This window comes from Pinus tabuliformis, chromosome 5_1 (assembly GCF_031772625.1).
Source record: "Pinus tabuliformis cultivar Carrire ecotype Pingquan chromosome 5_1, CPIR1, whole genome shotgun sequence".
In the NCBI taxonomy this organism is placed as follows: domain Eukaryota; kingdom Viridiplantae; phylum Streptophyta; class Pinopsida; order Pinales; family Pinaceae; genus Pinus; species Pinus tabuliformis.
The window spans coordinates 408,823,709-408,845,979 of record NC_142305.1 but is presented as its reverse complement, the minus strand read 5'-3'; the positions used below and the strand labels follow the sequence as shown (position 1 = coordinate 408,845,979).

The following is a 22,271-nucleotide window of genomic DNA, read 5'->3' as shown; positions in this document are numbered from 1 at the left end:
GGCAACAATAGTCAACCATATAAAACATGGTGAACTATACCAAATTTATTGTAAGCAATTTTAGTTTAATTTATACAATCATGATCACCATAATTGATTCCTCACTAAAATTCACCGTCCCAATGATAATACTAAAAGATTCAACTATAACAAACCACTTACCATAGTCTATTAATTCTACCATGAATAACAAACTAGCACAACTACATTAAAATATTTAACTATAACAAACCACTTACCATAATCTATTAATTCTACCCTGAGTGACAAACTAGCACAACTACATTATAAAGTACTTGAAAAATCTCAATCTACATTATTTCCTACCTTACATATACCAATCAATAACATAGTGAAAAATAATATAAATCAACATATTCCAATCGCTTAATATAATTTTTCTACTAATAATAAAACATAGTCACCATTATCAAATTACCTAATCCTTTAAAATGTAATGATGCTTATTAAACTTTATTGATGCTTACGAATTTATGTGTCCATCTAGTAGCCTTTATTTGTTCTATCTCGTAGCCTTTTTACCAACCATCACATAAACGACTTAAATGTTTGAAACTACTTGAAACAACATATGAATGAGCTGGTTATCCAAGTGTCAGCCATATAATCACAACTTTTAGTCTACTAAATTTTCTTAAAAATATGTTTTTTTTGCTCTAATAAAAAGGTAGAATTTTTTATATTTTCATAATAAAAAGGTAGAATTTTTTATATTTTCATAATTAAACTTTAGATTTGGCTAATAAAAAAGAAGCTCATCATAATCATAAAGTCTCATAATCATAAAGTCGGACTTTCGGAAAGAAGTAATAAAGATAAGTCAGAGGCTTTGAGGGCAAACTAAAAGCCCGCCATTTTCCTGGTCGGCCTGGGAAAATAATACAACGTTGATTAGCAACTCTAAAACGGTAATGTAAATATATAAAGCATTAAGGATCAATATGGTAGGTCGTCGGGGGAAGTCTTGTATCGCGATCTGATCTTTTTAACGATATATACGCAGAGTCCTCCTTCAACGTATCTTTCGAAAAACGAAGAGATGGAGGAATCACGAAATGGAATCGATTCTAAAATCTTAGATATTATTCATGGTTACATAGGTCAGGCGATCAATAGAGGCACCCTGTGGGACAGATATGTACCTTCCACATTAACAAGTGGAACTGATGCATCCACCGAAAATGAAGGTGAGGATCAGCCGCACTTGATCTCTAGCGTAGTGTTCAGATGGATTGGAAAACACGGCCGAAATAAGTGGGAAATGGAGAATATTTGGGATAATGTTTCTGTACGTCTATTAGATGACATTGGACAGAAACCCAATTATGAATATCGTCCTGTGAGTGACTGTGGCCAAAAGAATAGCGAGACTACAATGACTGAAAACGTGAATATGGTTTTGCTGCGAACTATGTTTGATTGGAGTCGGGGAAATGTGTGGAGCCAGCAAGTTGTATGGAATGGCAGTTTTGCAAATTGTCATCGCGTGCAGCAACTCTTGGAAGACAATAGCAATTCCATAGAATTGAGAATTGAAGGTTTTGATCTTTATCCTCATTTGCTAGAGGGATACCTTACTCTCCACGAGAGTTATCCGTTAGCCGCCGCTGTTGCTTCTGTTGACTGTTTAAAAACCGTTACCGTTCCAGCCCAATCGATTGCTATAGATGATGGTGAGGGCGACATATTGATATGCGCCATTTGTCATGACACGTTGTACACCGCAACTGAAACAAAACAATTGCCTTGTAACCTTCTCTGTCATGACATGTTCACCGGAACTGAAACAAAACAGTTGCCTTGTAACCATCTTTTTCATCGAGACTGCATTTTGAAGTGGTTTCTCACTAAACTTGAATGCCCTATGTGTAGGAAAAATATTCCAGAATCCTTGGTAATGGAATGACCAGAATTGTCACTATGTGCTCCTGTCGTGGTTCATTACGTTGATTGTTTTTTCCATTTAGTATTTTTATATTGAAAATTACGTAACCAAAGTATTGTTTACTAGTAGATGTATACAGAGGGACAAAGTAAATATAGGTTAATTATAAACAAAATATTTAATATTCACTTTAAAAGTAAACACTTTTATTTTATTCATAAGAATTTTTTATTTATTGATAGGTATTTTCTACTTTTAGAGAGATGCTTATGTAAAATAAATTTAAAAATAATGAAAAAATTGTTTTTATTTTATTGACAATTATTTCTTAAATTTAAGTATAAGTGAGTGTTAAACGTCAAAATAAAAATATTTATATCAATATTAAACTAAATATTTTTTTTTACCTCACTAATTTCATCACGATCATATTTGATCATGATCATTTATATACATATTGAGCAATGTTAAATCAATATTAAACTAAATATTTTTTTTTACCTCACCAATTTCATCACGGATCATTTATATACATATTGAGCAATGTTAATAGGAACTCTGTAATGGAGCTATAAAACTCTAGTTTGATGGTTAGGGTGAAGTAAGTGGTCTTTTATGGAAAAGTAACAAAATGATAGTTAAAATAGTAAACTAAGGGTTCCAAATTTTGGAGAGAAAAAAAGAAAACTACTTTCTTTATCATATTTTTGGCTTATCTCTTTATAAGTTTACTAGAATTTTATGTGTAAATAATTATTGGATGTACAATTAAGTTATAAATCCAACTAATACTTTTTATTTACACTTGTGAGGAGACCTATATTGATAGAAATTGATGACACATTTGAAAAGATATTGAAGCATTATTGTATGGACAAGCATATGGCTTGTGGAGTGTTCTCCTTCCTTAAGGAGTGAATGTATGGTGTTGCCCTACGGTTTGATCAATAAAGAATCATTTCATCTTATTTCTAGGTTATTTGCATTATCTTATATGTTGATATCAGATCTATAATATTCTTGGGTTAGCTCCACAACAATTGGTATCATAGCACTTTCTTGGGCAAACCGTGGAGATTTTTTTTTTTTTTTGCAGGGTTTCGGGGGCGGCGACTTTGCAGGTCAGATCTGTACATGTTGGTGCAAGATCTGCAGAATCTAATTGCAGACCTGTATTCCTTGTGCAAAAATAGCCAATTTCAAAAAAAAAATCGGTTGAATCGGAGTCGGGATGAATGAGATATCGCTGATTTAAAAATCATAGGGGTTGATTTTCAGGACAGCGAGTTTGCGGCGCAAATCTAGAAGTCTTGGTGCTAGATCTGCAAGATCTAATTGTAGATCTGGAATCTTTGTGAAAAAAAAACATGATTTCCAAAAAAAAATCAGTCGAATCGGAATCCGGATGAGGGAGATATCGCTGAATTAAAATCAGCTCTTTTTGCAGAAATTGTGGGTGACGGCGGGAGAGTAGCAGCGCAGATCTGAAATTTCAAGTGCCTGGATCAAGATTTCTACCACATGGGCAGATGCAGAGTGGTTGTTCCATTTCTAAAAATAGGTTATAATAGAGATTCTGAGCAATATTGACGGATCTGTGACCATTTCAATTTTTCACCAATATTTTTGTGATGGCGTACCTAGATCGGGCTTTGAGGGACTTGTATAAATTTGATGGCTCTCATCCAGCTAGATGGATAGCGCAAATGGAGCAGTGTTTCAGTCGGAATCGCATCTATGATAATGAGACTCAGCTTATGGTGGGAAGCATGTACTTGGACACTGAAAGAAAACAATGGTGGCAAGACCATCAACGTGCCAATAGAAGGTTTTGGACTTGGGACATGTTCACAGAAGCTATTATGAACCTCTTTGGCCGAAAAACTATTCTTGTTGATAAGCTCACACAGACAGACACATTGCCTAGCAAAGAGATTATTTTTACAGAAAAGAAGGAAACCATGGAACCTAAAGGGTTATTTCCTACTGATGCTTTCTTATTGCAGATTCATGGAGTGATTCAGAAGGAGAAAATCGTTGTGACTATAAATCCTAGTTGCAAGCAAAATCTTATAAGTGTTAATTTGGCAAAAAGATTGCAACTTCCACCAAAACACATTGAAATTGCGCAAGCTGATAATGAGGATGTTCAAGTGTACAAGGATTTGAAGATTTCGATGGATAAGTATGTGTTTCATGGTGATTTTTATGCTTCAGATATGGATAACATGGATTTTGTTTTGGGATACCCTTGGATGGAATCAGTGGGTACTATCAATATTAATGTACAGAAGAAATTCCTGAAGCTCTGGTATAAAAAGAAGAAAATTACATTACAGGATATTTCCATTAATAAACAGGTAGAGTCTAAGGAGGCTGAAGCAGAAAATGTTTCAGGGTCTGACATATTAGACGATGAGCCAGTGATGATAGACAATCAAACACAAACAGAGGCTGAAGCAGAAAAGGTTACATGTGTTGATACATTATATGAGGGGTCAGTGGTTGAAGTCATATTGAAAAAGAAGACACCACAACAGTCACCACAGGAGGGTGAAGTAAAGAAAAAGCCATCGTGGGTTAAAACTTCAACATATCATCACCCCGCAAGACAACCATCAAGATGGCAACCAATTAGGCACATGGACAACAACCCCCGCATGACAGATCGAGAGAAGCGAAGATCCACCTACTACACATCCACACAGAAGAGCTACCACGGTAAACTTCCATCTCAAGCGAGCGAGGCACCAGCGAGATCGAGGGTTCACCTTCCTCTTGGATGGCTAGATGCACGTGCATGGTACCAGTGGAATACTCTTTTGAGTAGATCTTATTATTTGTGTTCTTCCCATGTTTCGGGGACGAAACATGCTGAGGGGGTGGAATGTTATATACCTAGGGGGGATAATATGGGGTACCAAGGGAGGTACCCAAGGTAATAATGTAATAATGGGATGGGCCATAGTAATAAATAAGGTGGTTAACCCATGTCATGTAAGGGACCACAAGTAGTTAATAATAATGTAATGGGCCCATGGTATTAGTTGATGGTATGAGGAAACCATGGTAATGATGCATGGTATTGTATGTATGAGGCCTATATAGAGGCTAGAGACTCCACATGGAGAGATATGAAGATGAAGAGAAGCATTATTGTATGAACATGCATATGGCTTGTGGAGTGTTCTCCTTCCTTAAGGAGTGAATGTATGGTGTTGCCCTACCTTAAGGGTTTGATCAATAAAGAATCATTTCATCTTATTTCTGGGTTATTTGCATTATCTTATATGTTGATATCAGATCTATAATATTCTTGGGTTAGATCCACAAGAATTTTACGTGTAAATAATTATTGGATGTACAATTAAGTTATAAATGTAACTAATATCTGTTATTTATACTTGTGAGGAGACCTATACTGATAGAAATTGATGACACATTTGAAAAGGTATTGAAACAAAAGGGGATAAGCGAAAAATACAAAAAAAAATTATTTTTTTCCCTGCAAAATCTTTAAGTGTACCTCCTTTTAAATTCAAAAGATTTTTATTGGTTTACATATTATGACATGGAAATTAAGTGTCACTTTCAAACTGAAATTCACTTTAATTTTTATTAGAAGAATGTGACCTTGGGAGTCCATATGACATAAAGGATAATCATGTGGTTCATATGTGCCTACAATTTGCTAAAATATTTGTGATATTATTGTATATAAGGATCATATAGTAGAAGGGAGGGCTTAAATATTTTTCATATTATTCTATATAAGGGTTTACAGGAACTTTCTAATAGAACTATAAGAATCTAGTTTGGTGGTCGTGGTGGAGAACCATTAACAAGAAAATGTGGACAGTGCAATCATCACTCAATTTATGTGGAAATCTAGGAACATTACAAGAGGGAGAGGAGAGGAAAATACAATGTAAAGAAACTAGATTAATTAGATAATTTAGTTTAAGGTCATCAATTAAAGTGAGGTAATTTAATTAGGGTTTAGAAATAAATATGAAATGGAAAGAAATTAAAAGAATGATAGAAAACTAAATTAGTGTATTTTAATAGTATCCTTCAACTAAAATTTTAAGGATGGAAAATTATATTAAACCTTAAAAACGTTGGCGAATATCACTAGTTCATGTTTATTGTATATTTGTAAAATTATTCAAATTTATAATGATTTAATATATATTCTCTATATAATATTGGTGATTTTTAAGGTAAAATAATTTTATATTGTAAAATTTGGATGAATTATTTTTAGAAAAAATGGAAATTAGTGAATTGTTTTTTTTGGAAAAATCATGGAACATTAGCGCACCTTTGAATGTTGGCCCCTAAAAATTTTCATGTTATCCTTTCATTATCTAATTAACCTAATTGTTGAAGTTAATTGGAGTAAACATGATTCATGTACTGGGCTTGTAATGGATCTTTCCTATATAATGTATACACTCCACATATTGGCACATCTCTATGCATATTGTGTTTGATCCTAATATCTAATCCAATGCAAAATAATTGCCTTGGAGATAGAGTATAAGAAAATCAAAAGCTAATGTGACTTATGGTGACCTAAAGTTTCCTTAGTAAGGTGACACATCCCTTACACTAGTTGAATAATTTTAGCTTTATACGAGTCATAAAATTGAATTTCTAAAAGATTGAGATTAGAAAAACTGAATTGAGACATTGAAGGACATGAAAACAATGATTTAAAAAATAAATATAATTAGAAAGAAGAAATACAAGTGTTTCATCATCTGTTATGAAACCAGCTCACAAAAGGATAGAAAAGATAGATCAACGCATTAGAATTCAGCCTCTTTGAGGGGGCAACCTCCTTTACATTACACAAATGAACAATTCTTCGATGATACAAATGAAAAGACCTCCTTTCTAGATATAGGAGTCTAAAGGGTCATAATATAATCAGAGCCGATATAATAATAATAATGTAATGGCACAATAATAACAACACTGGGCTTTTATGGGCCACAATAGTAACAATATGGGAACTACATGGGTACAACAATATAATAAGGGGGTTGTACTAATAACAATATGGGGTTACACTACTAGTATAGGGGCCTAACATGCCCCTCTCCTTCAAAAGGTGTTGTCCTCAATGCTCGAGTAGTTCTTGATGCTTCTATATAAAAGTCTTGTCCTCTCATGTGGAATCTTTAGCACGTAAGTTCTTCCACTTGATGAGGCACTCTGAAATTGATCGATTTCGTAGCTGTCGGGCTCTTGTTTTTGTGATTGCTCCAAGTTCCAATATGATTTTTCCTTCCTCTTCAAGTTCTGGAAATATTGTTTGAATTGGGATATTTTGCAAATTTTGAATGAGTGGCCGCACTTCTTCATCCTTCTTCCATCCATCCCTTACTTCGTTTATCCAATCTGGTTGGATAATATAAATAGCACAAAACAATGCTTCCACATCCTCATCCTTTCTTGAGAGTGCATCTGCAACAAAATTTTGCTTCCATTTTCTATAGATGAATTCAAAGTCATAACCCGACATATTTGTGACCCATTTTTTTGTTTTTCTAAAGACAAAATTTGTTCTAAAAAGTATTTAAGACTATTATGATCCATTTTTACTTTGAACTATCTTCCCATTAGGTAACGTCGCCATTTGATAAGTGCATGTAGTATTTCAAAATTTCCTTCTCATAAATAGCTTGCTTGAGATGTAGCCATAAAAATACCCAATCACCTACATCAAACATTTTTCACTGCGATGTTGATATACTTGTTCTTTCATTTGATTCTGCACCAAAGTGGTGTTATCCTTTAAAAGTTGGAGAACTTGTTGTTGATGCTGAATGTGATCTTTCACTTCTTGAACCTTTTTCTTCTTGATATGTCCTTCTATCTTTAGATTTTGAAGAGTGGTAATTTCTTCAAATGCTTTACAAGATATGGTCGGATTCATTTCTTGATGCTCAATGTGACCTTTCACTTCTTGAGCATTTTTCTTCTTTATATGTCCTTCTATCTTGATAGTTTGAGGAGTGGTAATTCTGGCCAATGCATTACAAGATATGGTTGGATTCATTTCTTCCTTCTCGATGTGATTCTTCACTTCTCAAATACCAAATGTTATGAAACTAGCTCACAAAAAGATAGAAGAGATAGAACAATTCCTTAGAATTCAACCTCTTCGAGGGAGTAACCTCCTTTACATTACACAAATGAACAATTCTTCCATGATACAAATGACAAGACGTCCTTTATATATATAAGAGTCTAAAGGGTCATAATATAATCATAGGCGATATAACAATAATAATGTAAGGGCACAATAATAACAATATTGGGTTCCTATGGGGCATAATAGTAACAATATGGGGACTACATGGGTACAACAATATAATAAGTGGGTTGTACTAATAACAATAAGGGGTTACACTAGTAGTATAGGTGCCTAAAATCATCTATATTACATGAATTTTGTTAAAAGTGTACGATTTTCAACATAAAATGCAACATATATATGTGATATATCCCATCAAAATCATGGTTCAATTTCTTATAAGTAGGAATGGCTAATGAAAAATTGACATAAGCGAATGCTCATTAAGCATGTATATTGGCCTCTAAAGCATAAAATGATGCATCATAACCATATATACGCTTCATATGGAGCATTGAGCCAAAGAAAAAGGGTGGGTCCCTATAATAATAGTGCAGTGCCCATATTGTTGTTATTGTGCCCCATATAAGGTCATTATTGTTATTGTTGTGCCCTTTTATTATTATTGTTATACGAGCCATAGTTATATTGTGACCCCTTATACTCCTATGTATACCAGGGTGGTCTTGTGATTTGAATCATCAAATAATTGTTCATTTATGTGATGTTTAAAAAAGGAGGTTCCACCCTGGAAGAGACTTATTTTGAATTTGTTTATCTATATTTTCTTCTATTTTCTGATATGGTTGCATAACATTTGGTATGAGAGCTTTGGAGATGGAGTTAAATCTACAATGTTTCTTCATGGTCACTCAAGGTCAACTTATCGACTAAAAGTCTCCACGCATATATTTTCTCACCCATGATGATCAAACTATTTCCACACACATTCCTAAATGGACATTGATAATGAAATACCAATTTACATAGGCAGAATTCTTGCAAGGAACTAAATGAGATTAAGAGGAAGTTGTGGGCTTCTATATACAATAAGTTAATGTTCCAATGGGTAAGCCTAAACCTACTTCCCCGGAAGAATCCTAGACCTCCTAAAGCCACAAATTGTTTTCCTTGATCCTCATAAAACCTATGTCACTAGGCTTGAGAGCATGGTATCTCTTTTCACGTGACTTGCAACTTCACCCTGACTCAACCTTGCAACTTGTGACCATGCATCCCCCATCGACTTGCACCTTGTGACCATACCACTTGATCAATCTGACCTGCAACTTTAAGACCCTTATCAATCTTTGACCTGTACAACAAGCTGTTTAGTCAGATTTTTGTCCTTGCAAACTTGCGACCTACCTCCGCTATGACTGTCCTAACACCTACTGAAAATCCTTTTATTTTGCAATTCTGCTTTGTTTTCATGTTGTCTCTCTCATATGGGGATAGTATCTTTGACATGCCAGGTGACATGGACCTTGAGTGCATATCCGTCTCTTCTTTCAAAGAAAAAATGGCTCCCCCAACCACTAAGGCTGCTTGCAGAGGCTTAAGAAGCAGGTCATGGCAGGCCGACCAAGAAGAGGAGGCACCCATCTTCGACGACACAACTTGCAACATCAGTAAAACCATGAGGCTCTCCTAATATAACATCTATGAGGAGTTTTTGAAATCAGACATTTTAGAAACCCATGAGGATTTTCCAATATACATAAATGTGAAAAGATCAAGGTTACACAAGGTATTGGTGCACCCCCAAGTCTTCCCATGCACAAAAGCTATTGAATGGATCCTGAAAAGTATAGATATAGATTCATGGATGATCAGGGATCATATTGCGGCACCCATAGCGACTATCTCCCCTGCAGACGTCCACACCTAGTACAAACTCTCAAAGAGACAGGAGGTTTTTAATACCAAGTGGCTCTCTGAGTTCGTGACCCCAATAAAGGACATCCTAAGGGAATGGTGGCAAGAGCTGTCGAAGTTCCAAGTCAGAAAAAATCAGGAATATAAGACAAAGGGATTGTGCAAGGTATATTACTTAATTTCTGCAATGATGTACCGATTATATGGCAAGGCAGACTACGACATTTTTTACAACACCTTGGTCCCTGTCATGTATGTTGTTTCCACCCGAGGAACTATTTTTAATTTGGAAACCATCCTCTCATCATCATTGAGAACAAACATAGCTGAGGCCAAGCTCCCACAACCGGAACAAATTCAAAAATTCTAGATGTCTTCATACGTCCTCGACGTTGTGTGCCCAAGATGCTACTTCAGGCACTAGAGTTGCAACTAAGACTCATTATTAGCCGACCTTGTGCACTTCCATTACAAAGTTTTCTAGGAGACAACCTCAAAAGGTATGATAAATGTAATCTTTGAATCTTTCATCATCCTATTCTACCAGCTACTATTTGGGGATGAACCACCACGAATGTCAAAGAGGGCTATGAAGATTGTGGTCAATGTGGCACAATGGTTTCCCATTCAAGAAGTAACATTCATTAGTGTGTTCAGCACCCATAAGTCCCCTCATGCCCTACCTATGTTTGTCACGGACAAGACACTCATGTGAGAGGTATTTGTTGGAATTATGACACAGTTTTGACAATATGACACAGGTGTTGTCCTTGATGGCAACTCACTCAGATGACAGATCATAGTTCAAGCTCTCAGAATGAAGAAAAAAGAGATATACATAGGTTCCACTTAACGAAATCGCTTATACACGCGGGATCGCCGATCAAAAGGTGCGTATGCATAAGCACGAATTTTCACTCAAGGAAAAGCACGTACATGTGGGAAAACATGTTTTCAAGTCCATGGTATTTAGTCCATGGTATTTGGACCTATGGTTTTGGACCATGGTATCTCGTCCAAAGTGTTGAACCCAGGTATTGGGTCCCAAGTATTGGTTCTAAGTGGTTTTGGACCATGGTATTGAGCAAGGCCTAAGACTATAAAAGAGGAAGAGATCATTAGGCAAAGGCACTCAAGGATTGAATATCTGATGAAGAGAAAGATCTAGAAAGTTGGCCATTGGGTTATGGTGCATAGCTAGATCTGAATCAAGGAGGAACCTAAGTGCTGGAAGAAGGATAAGTTCTATTGATGGGTCAAGATCTTAAAGCTTGAAGAGAGGTATCTTTGTGTGATTTTTGATATGTTATATTTGGTGCATGACTTGATCTATAAATCTAATAATCTGGGTATAACTCATGTCTGAATAATTGAAAAGGGTAAATTATCTTTTATAGATCTGTACGCAAGTTTGGCATAGCAAAGGCACATATACATGCTGGTTTGGTAATTCAAAATAGCGTATACGCAGGTTTTCCTTAAAACAGAAGCGTATGCATGCGGGTTCTTCATCTTGAAGTCATGTACGTCTCATAAAATATGTTTTACCTACTTCTGTTTATTGCTGCAGTGCTCTAGGTTTAGGTTTAGTTTCTGGTTACTGTTACTATATTTTGGTTACAAATTTCAGAGAAGTGATTGGTTGATTCAGTTTTGGTTGGTGCGTAGGGGATTAATTGATGCAGATACATTTGATGTTTGATTGATTTTATTGATGGATCCAGTCTAGAAATTTATGAAACGTGGTCCCTGGAAGAAAAGAGAAGGTTGTAGCCTTCTACAGGTAGAAGCCTATGTACTGGTATAAGACTACACCAGTATAGAAATATTGTAAAAAGAAGTTTCTTATTAACAAGAAGATAGAGACGTATTGCAGCAGGTGGTTTTCACCCACATAGGGTTTCCACCTTATATCTTGTGTTCATGTGTGTGACGATCAATGATTAAGGATCAATAGTTAATGGATTAACTAAATCTTAAGTTTACTGGATATATGCTATTTGCTTTAGACATAGTTGCGTGCATCTGTGGGTTCCCATATCTGAAGTAGTGTATATATATATATATATATATATATATATATATATATATATATATATATATATATATATATATATATATATATATATATATCTATATATATATATATATAGATATCTGAGTTTGAAAATGAAAAATTGTTTGACTTGATAATACTGATTCACCCCCCTCTCAGTATTATTTCCAACAATTGGGATCAGAGTAGGTCCTTCAGAAGAAGCTTGATCGCTTGAAGGGAGATATATCATCATGAGGAACTACGAAAAAGATGCATCCATCAGGCCACTAATCTTTGATCAGAGCAACTTCATCTATTGGAAGGTAAGAACCACAGCCTATCTACAATCTCTTGGCACAAAAGTTTGGGATATCGTTGAAGGAGGATAAACATTTCCATCAGCAACTCCTATAGATATGGCTGGTAAAAAGCAGTATGAAACAATGAAAAGGTTGTCAATACTCTATCGGGGAGTCTATATCAATCAGAATTCGCGAAGGTTATGCAGCTCAAAACTGCCAAAGAAATTTGGGACAAGATCATTCTAAGCTATGAAGGAGACGATCAGGTAAAACGTGCAAAACTACAATCTCTCAGAATTCAATATGAAACTCTCAGAATGCATAATGATGAAAGTGTGGCTAATTATTTCGTACCTATAGATGAGATTGTTAATCGCATAAAAAAATTGGGTGAAGAGATTGTTGGATACCTATACCAATAGGTTTCATATTTCATGATTGGCAAGGGAAAGTCCAAATATGCTCTGCTTTGATATCACAAAGATCCCATATTTCCTAGAGAACAACAGGTGTGTAAAGTGTTTCAATGTTGATGACCTTATTTCAATTTTGGTGGATGATCCAACAGTTTAATCTGGATCATGCCATGTTTTCAATTTTCAGTTATAGAATAGAGAAATGAGTCTGTCCAAACTGCTTAATCTTGGCAGACAACTAGTTCAGGTAGAGAAGAAAAGGCTCCCAACAGCTTAATCTGGGACCTTGGAAGAGATAAGGGTAGAAGTAGATAGAAAAAGCAAAAGAAAAAAGCCGAAGAAAAGAAAAGGCAAGTAAGGGTCTGCAAGTCCAAGTGCACCCTCCAAGAAGAAATAAAAATGCTAGGCAAGTAGCTGGGTAAGTAGTTGGGGTTGCAGAAAGGTTATCCCTACCATTGCAGAGATAGTAACTGTGGGCATCAAAGCAAAGTCAATTAATTGACAAAGGTGTTCTTCTTCATTGAATTACAGCAGGAAGCATGACTAATTTCCCTCATTCCCCTCCAATTTCATTTCTAACATCCCCCCATCAGCTAAGATTCATGGAAAAGACTAAGGTTTCATGGTGGTTCTTAGTCTTTAGAAGCCACATTTCTTGTCTAAAAATCTTTTCATTTTGATCTACTCTTAAAACCAAGTTTGTTTCACATAAACTTAATGGTGTCCCCTCCACTTACCCTCTCATCCATGCTAACACTAACCCTATTATATAAATCCCTTATATCACCTTTTTCCCTAATATTACTAACACCTTGGTGTATAAACCCCAAAATCTTATAAATCCCCCCCCCCCTTTTGGTATTATAGCCAATAAGTCTTGAGTCAGGGATCAAATGACACCTGGTCATGTTGATGAACCTAGGCCAAGTACCTCTTCCCCTTCGTGAGCTAATTCCCTCATTTTGACCCCCTTTTGCACATAAAAACCCCTAAAAAGCCTAATTCCTACCCTCACCCGCTTCAATTGGCCAAAAATCATGAAAACCCACATGTCCTCTTTATGCTAAGTCTGAAGCGGCGGAGCTATTTTCAAACAAAACGTGAAAACCCACTTTTACATAGTCTCCGCCATCACGCAAATTCCCAGAAAAAACATTATTTTAACCCTCCCTTCCCCCGTACTTGGTTGTCATCTCACTTGTCCCGACGACCGTCCGATCAAATACCTCCCATCCAACGGCCCTGATCGCGTCGGAGTCCTTCCGACGTCCGAGAGTTAAGTGCGCTATCTCCCTGTCACGTCAATGATCTGATTACCGTCTGATTTGGCCCCTCCAGATCTGACGGCCATTATAGCGTCGGAGCTCATCCGATGCCCGAAAGTTACCTTCCGACGGCCGTATAAAGGTTACGTCACGCTGGATCCACGCGTCGGCTCCACAATCCGTCGGAGGTACAACTGCTGCAAACCGCTATCGTACCGTAGGCGGTGCGATATCAAACCGCCGCGGTTTCTGGTTTTCCCATTCCCGCCTACGTGACCTCAGCAACCCGTCATCGCTCCGTCACCCCAGGTACGTCGTCTTGTTATTTCCTTGCCCAGTGATTGGTCCACCTGTCCTGCCATCTCACTGCCCCAGTGGACCAACCAGACCCCGCCACCTGGCCGGATGACGTCCTGCTGATGTCATCCGGCCCCGGCCCCACTCATGACGTCATGATGACGTCAGCACGAATTCGGGCCAAAATCACCAAAAAGTCTATTTTGGCCGAAAATCCGTGTTTTTTACCATTTTGAGCACATTCATCGTTGTTTATCCTGCATGCATAATAACGACCAAACCTGCACCAGCCGCGGAAAAGTGTTTCCTGACCGCCAGAACATCCATCTCTTCAGCGCCAGCAAGCTCTAACCAGTCCAACTCCACAGGTATTCCTCATTTGAGCTCTGAAACTCCATTTTCACTGCATTTCGCGTATCAATAAGTAACAGACCTTAAGACCGGAAATTCACCGTTAAATGCCACTGAATTGACATTTAGACTGAACCAGAACCATCACTACACTTCTGTCGAACCACTGTGGGTAATTTGAAAGTAAACTGTCGCTGGTTCGCGCAATAGTGAAACAGTCATCCGCAAGAAGCCAATTTGCCTCAAAAAACGAACTCTGCTCAGGTCTGCAACTCACCTGTTAACTCAAAGCCAGTATTTTAACTGCTGTAGACTCTGCATTCACCCTTTTCCTCAGACATTTTCATTCTTTGCAAAGAAAACTCTGGTTGTGTTACTCTGCATAGTAACACAGTCCTTGAAGAAACAGAAATCCTAAAGGAGAACAATGGATCCCCCTGTGGCTCCTATAGCCCTCAATGTAGCTCCTTTGAATGCCCCTCACAAAGCATTGAGCTGGCAGGCATTAGCTGACCTAGACTATAAAATATCAGAGGAAATGCTGGGCAGGAGCAGGTTCCATCTTCAAATACTAAATGAAATCAAAATCAAACAGCAGAATGGGACAAACATCCTGGGAATTTGGGATTCCTCTCTCCCAATCTTCAACCTACCTCAGGTCAACCAATTCCCAGAACTCATCCACCTATGTGCTGAGCATTATGATGCATCCCAGAGGGCGGTACTTGATTCTTCAGGTGGAATTCTGTTTCTCATTTCCCCTGAAATCATCAGGGAAATGTTGCAGTTTAAAACAGATAAGAAGATGGTCCCTCTATCCTTAGCTGATTTGATAATGGAGGGAGCCAGAATGACAAAGGCCCAGATTACAAAGATCAACCAGTTGTTCATCAAAGCTGACACTCTACAAACTCCTCCCATCAACTGTGTCTACCTCAACCAATTGGGCCTAGACCTTGTTGACATGATCAGTCCCATCCTGGGATATGATTCAGTGGAATATGTGGATGAGACAGTTATGCACATAATGCTTATGTTTGCTCCAGGGAGAAAACCAGTCTGCTATGACTATGCCACATACATCTCGGACAAGATGCATGATCAGTTGATGAACCTGTCAAGAGATAGGGTGTTTAAATACACTTCCTACATATATCATTTGCTCCTATAATTCCAGCATGAGAAGTTCTCCTTCCCAATGAAGAGAGAAGATGCACATGGAAATCTGAAATCTGTGGTGTACTGGACCTCTGTGTTCCATCTCCATAGTTATTCACCATATACTTACTGTGAGTTCATTGATCACTTCATTCATCCAGCCATGACTCTATTTTTGGGCTCACCTCCTCCCAGATTGACAGATGAGATGCAAAGACTCCTGCAGTTATCAAAGGCATACAGTATTGGGGATTGGTACTTTTACCAACACCACACCGTCATTAGAATATATGGGTGTGAGCTGCCCCCATTTAGACTACCCAGATTTGTGCCTATGAGGCTATTTGCCTTAGAATACTTCAGGCAGTTTGGCTTTGTGGATATGTTCCACTTCTCAGGCAAAGGTAGAAAGGCACAGCTAAAGGTCAAAAGTCAACTTGGCCATTTCCTCTATAATGAAAGGGATGAAGGGTGGAAGGAAGCAGATAGAATACTTGGGGGCTTGGGTCTCAAATACAGCTTCCTATGGAAACCTTATGACCCTAACAACTTCATAACCATGAGGAGGCTTAAATACAAATTGTCTGCCTATGATCATTGCAGCCTTCCCCACATAGAAAAACATGCCAATCAAAGCAAATGGAGGAGAGGCACTTTGGAAGAAGTTGTTACTCAAGAAGAGCTTAATCAAAGAGCTCTAAGAAACCTAAAGAAGATGGCTGACCTTGAGTTTTATTCATAGGTCAGTTCACTGCCAAGCATACAAATTGGAGCAGCAGCGTCCTCTTCAACCGCCCCACAGCAAACTACAAGAGTCGCTGGAAAGATATCAGAGAAGGGAAAAGAAAAGGAGATGGAGGCAGAGCAGGAGCAGCAGCAGCAACAACAAAAACAGCAACAGCAGCAAGGAGGAGGGCAACCTGAAACACAGCAGCCCTTACAACAAGAAAGGGTGGCAGATACCCCACCTACCACCGAGCAGCAGGCCCAAAATGTAGAACACTCGAGGCCTGAAAACATCACTGATGCCTCGGTCCTTCAAACTCCACAGAAGGAGGACCTAAGTAGGAAAAGAGACAGAGAAACACCCATGACTTTATCCATCGGGGAGAAGAGACAGAGATTGAATGACTGCTCAGAGGATGATGCTGCAATCAGACAAGTAATGGGTATGGGCCCACCCAGCAGGGAAGCCTCGGTCAGTTCCTTCCACCAAGAACAAGACAGAATCATAGGAGGGGAGGTCACTTCTTCCAGCCAGCAGAAGGAAGGAGAAGTAGGCATCAAACAACAATTCATAGACATTAAAAGAAGGAGTGAGCCCATGAAGGTCAAGTTATATAACCATTTGTTGAAATTGGCTCCCTCCAACCAACAAAGACTAATCTCTACTTTTGATGTGGACGAAGGCAAGTTGACGATGAGTCACTTCATACCCACAGCACTCCAACCACAAACTACTGCAGATTATCTCAGGACTAATCTAGAGGTCCTGGCCAAGGATATCCACCCAATGGATAAAATAGAGCTGCACAAGCAAACTGGTGAAATGGTGTATGCAACCTTGGCAGATAAAACATTGGATAATTACAAATTAACAAGCAGCCTCAATGCTACAGCCTCTCAACTAGAATTGGAGAAGGCTTCATCTCAAGCAAAAGACAACAGGATAAGATCCCTGGAGGAGATCATCGTGGAAATTAGGCATAACCCAAATGACATCAAGGGGATACAGGAAATTCTGAAACTGAGGGATGCTGACATGGCTACATTAAGGAAAAAAGCCAAGCTCCCAGCTACCATTCACCCCCAGACAGATGAGGTAGCTCAACAAAGGATAGAGAAGGATGCCACAGATCTGCTGATAGCTATATACAAGCAGCTCCAGCAGACACAAGAGAAATTAGGAGAATCTGAGGCTACTCAAGCGGCCTTACAAATAGCACTAAAGCAAGCACAAGAGGGTCAGACTTCTCAGCCTCCTCCTCAAGTCATCAATCTTGAGGATGCTGCTCCTACTATAGTGCCCCCACCTCAACAACCAGAACAAACAGCCACATCCACTTCAGCAGCACCTACAAGCACCGAACAGGCACACACTCTAGACATGCAGAAATTAAAGAATGAAATACAAGTCTTGGAAGCTCAGATGACAGAGCTACATGAAACCAGAGATAAGCTGGCCAAGGTCAATGAAAGGCATGATAAGACAAAAAGAGAGGTGGGAGAAAAGGCCAAGGAAATTAAGGCCCTTAAAGATAGGATCAAAGAACTTGAGAATGAGCTCAAGTTAAACAAAATCATATCTGGGATCAGAGCAATGTTATGGTCTAATATTGGCCAATCCATCACCAACCAATGGTCATATATTGAGACTATCCATGAGCAACTAGAGCTCATCCCAAAAGCGCAGAAGGAAGTCCGAGCATCAAGAGCGTTATTGGGAAATATGCCTGAAATTGCTACAAGAATGATCAATGTGCTCAACCACAAAACAAGTTCTCAGTTGGCCACCATGGGAATTACAAATAGAACTGAGACTATTCAAATGATCAAGAGGGTTCTTACTCTTAGAAATCTGGTGCAGACGTTGGACAGAAGAACCCAGGATATGCAGACAGAGGTAAACAGGTTCATGGAGAGATTCCAAGTATTGCAGAATAGAGGACTCCCTAGCTTGCTGAATAGCGGAGGGAAATTGTTCACCCATGAACAGTATGCTAAAAGGGTAAATGTTTTTGCTTCAGCACAGATCAATGAGAAGGCCAGCACTTCAGAAGACACAGGGCCTATTACAGGGCAGATTTTCTATAGTAAGATAGAAAATCTATTTTATATAATGAATGAAATTAATCACTTGTTTGATGTGGCCCCAAATTTTTTCAAATATACAGAAGCAGAAGAGACAATGGAGGCCATCCTCAGGCATCAGCTCCCTACACAGGAATGGTGGACAGATGCAATCCAGAGAATTTTGTAAACAGTAAGTCATTCACCAACTTCTGTTTTTTACAAATTATGATGAAAAGAACAGTCAACAAAGTCAGCAGGCATCATAGATCAGAGCTGAGCCAACTCAGCGGAAGTAGCGGCCAACAAAGCAGTGTTAGAAGACCACAGCTGGCAAACCCGAGAAAGCACTGCGCAGACAAAAGTAAATGCATATTTCCAGAATTAAAACAGAGTGATGCAACCGACTCAGTGATTCTCAAAAGTCAAAACAATCCTCTGACAGACATAAAGAGCATTTACGCTGCATTCAAAGTTGTAATAACTTCTTGCCTACTTTCTGAACGTTACTGAAGATATTTTCCTCTCTCAGATGACTCAATGCCTGAGATATTTTGTATACACATTTCTATAAAATCCCCTTCGCATGAGATAGCAAAGGTTGTTGTTGATTTCTCCTGAAGAGTTTCTTATGCTGTAATCATTTTTCTGAAGCTAATAAAGGGAACAATGGAATTTCTTGGATGTCTGATGTGTGGAAAAACGTTATGTGCCTGTTGATGACTGCTGGATCCCTGTGTATCTCACCATGCAATAAGTATCTGTAACTCTCTCTGTTATTCGCTTGTTTTGTAATAAATCCATATACGTTATCTGATTTCTAATATTAAGCAACAAAGAAAAAGAATAACTCCAAGGATTTACTCATTCAGTACCCTGAGTTCAGTCTGTGTTGTTTATAAATGTTTTCTTCAGCTGTAAACTGTATAAAGTGTGATTCTTAACTGCTGCACTTTCAGAATACATCTTTCACGTTGGCCTCTGTCACAGGAATTCAAACTTTGCTCCTGGGCAGTGAGTCCATTTTCACTTCACCAACTTAACAGAAAATTCTCAATAGATTTCTGTTGGTTGACATGCATCACCACTCAAGTTTAAAATTGTCTGACAAATACACAATAGGCCTTGCAGTTAGAGCACCACCCAACGTATAAGATCATTTCACAGCATCCAGACTCCATTGCCCAATGGCATCTCACCATCAAAATACTACATCATAAGACCTGAAAGGAAACCTTCAACCAAAACATAAACAAAACCTGAGCATCATAGCTAGCCTAAAACACAATCATAACAGAGACAAATCATAAAGAGAGAGCCCTCTCTGGTTACAGTTGGGCTAGGAACTGTAACCCAAAGATTGGTTAGTGGTTACCCCGGCCGTATTCCCTTGGGGAGTCATAGGGAACAACCTGGGTGTTAACATAATTGGCGACTCCACTGGGGACTTCTTAAAATTTTCCAATTACTATCTATCTTCCAAAGCTACCATCAAGCCTGAAACCAGCCAAGAGGCCTTAGAACTGTTTCTGTAACACAGGGACAGCTTTAGGGAAGAGCTAGTTAGGGAATCTTCATCCTAGCTTTGAAACATATATAGCCATTCCAAAATTTTCATCCAGTCCTTGCATATATAAAACTTCCTATACAAGTTCTAAAGAATAATTAGAAGCTGGCTCCCAAGAGAAACCCAAGGCACACTAGGGCAAACCACAAAACCTGAGCATCATAGCTAGCCTAAAACACAATCATAACAGAGACAAATCATAAAGAGAGAGCCCTCTCTGGTTACAGTTGGGCTAGGAACTGTAACCCAAAGATTGGTTAGTGGTTACCCCGGCCGTATTCCCTTGGGGAGTCATAGGGAACAACCTGGGTGTTAACATAATTGGCGACTCCGCTGGGGACTTCTTAAAATTTTCCAATTACTATCTATCTTCCAAAGCTACCATCAAGCCTGAAACCAGCCAAGAGGCCTTAGAACTATTTCTGTAACACAGGGACAGCTTTAGGGAAGAGCTAGTTAGGGAATCTTCATCCTAGCTTTGAAACATATATAGCCATTCCAAAATTTTCATCCAGTCCTTGCATATATAAAACTTCCTATACAAGTTCTAAAGAATAATTAGAAGCTGGCTCCCAAGAGAAACCCAAGGCACACTAGGGCAAACCCTGACCCTAATCAACCCATCATTGTTGATAATCCAAATACCATTCCAAAAAACATTAGGAGACAGCAAAAGCAGGAGAAGCCTGCTGATCCAAATATAAGTTCAGATCACCCTAGCCTCATTCCCACTCCTTGCAAAGTTCTTTTCCGATCCACCCCTAGTTCTCCTAGTTCACCATCAACACCTCAAAGTCCTTCTCTCACATCTTCATCCACTGCACATACTCCTTTAACCAGTCTCCCGCTAGCTACTCATCCCATTAACCCTGTTATACCAGTGATCCCTGCTGTCCCGTTTGCTCCTATTAACCCTCTAAACCTCATAAATATGGCTAACAGGTATGCACCTCTGCAGATACCAGCTAATGCTGCGGCTTTACCTCAAGATTATCAAAGCAAAATCTCATATTTTGACTCAAATGGCTCTCTGACAGCTGTTCAGCATGCTAAGAAGATGCAAGACCACTTTGAGACCTATGAAATAGATGATGACAGTGTCAGGATGAGAATTTTTGTTCAAAGCTTAACTGGGGATGTCAGAACCTGGTTTAGATCCCTGAATGCAAACTCCATTACAACTCCTGAGGAGCTTTACCAAGCTTTTACCAATAGATGGGAGAAAAAGAAAGATCCACTCCACATACTTGGTGAATATGACACTATTAAGAGAGGTCCCCAAGAAACAGTTTTGGAATATTGTGCTAGGTTTAACAATGTATATAATGCTATCCCACAGAACTTAAGGCCCCCTCCTGATTTAGCCCTATATAAATTCCCTGACGGTTTTGATCCTGATATGGCCTATCAGTTGAAGGAAAGAGATCCTCCAACCCTTGCAGAAGCTCAAAGGGTTGCTGTCACAGTAGAGGCTAACCTAATTGCCAAAAGAAACAGGGCGAAGTTGGAAAAAAGGACTGCCTTCAAAGAAGAACCCTCGGGCTTTGATCAAAAGCTGGATGCAATACTAAATAGCATGAAGAGATTGGGTGAAAGAGTGGAATCAGTTGAAAGAAAGTCATCATGGGAAGCATCACAAAGCAACCCTCCTAGAAATCCGAATTTTAGGAGAACTCAGAACCCAAACATAGGAAAGGCAAGTGCTGACCAAGACATTAGACCCCCTTTTCAAGAAAATTATGCAAAAATTTCCACATCCAATGCACTCAATGAAGATCCTGAGATTAACTTAATGGGTCTTGATGGTAAAAGCCAAGTTTTCTTAACACAAGAAGACCATGAGGATGATGAAATCAAAACATTCCAAACTAAATCAGGAGAATCCTTTGATTTTAAACAAGGATATGATACTGCTGTCTATGAAGTCCATAAACAGTACAAGCTAAGGAGTAGGACTGTAAATGTAAATCAGCCTGAAAAGATAAAAGATAAACAGCAGTCTAAAGGAACCATAGTCACAGAACCTAATGACAAAACAAACTTGCCTACAGAAGAAGTAGTGGTTGAAGAGGTTACTGAACTATTATCACCACTACAACAACCCATGGCAACTTCGTCCTCTCACCCTGACTTAAATATTACCCCTCAAGACATG

The 22,271-nt window shown here is 38.5% G+C and overlaps 1 protein-coding gene across 1 annotated transcript; it reads left to right on the top strand.

The window, feature by feature from the left end:
- The first annotated feature begins 1,060 nt into the window (after window positions 1-1,060).
- On the top strand, window positions 1,061-1,927 carry LOC149165221 (uncharacterized). Its single transcript, XM_089429748.1, has one exon. It carries the CDS (start codon window positions 1,061-1,063, stop codon window positions 1,925-1,927), a length of 867 nt encoding a protein of 288 aa, XP_089285874.1.
- Window positions 1,928-22,271: the final 20,344 nt, after the last annotated feature.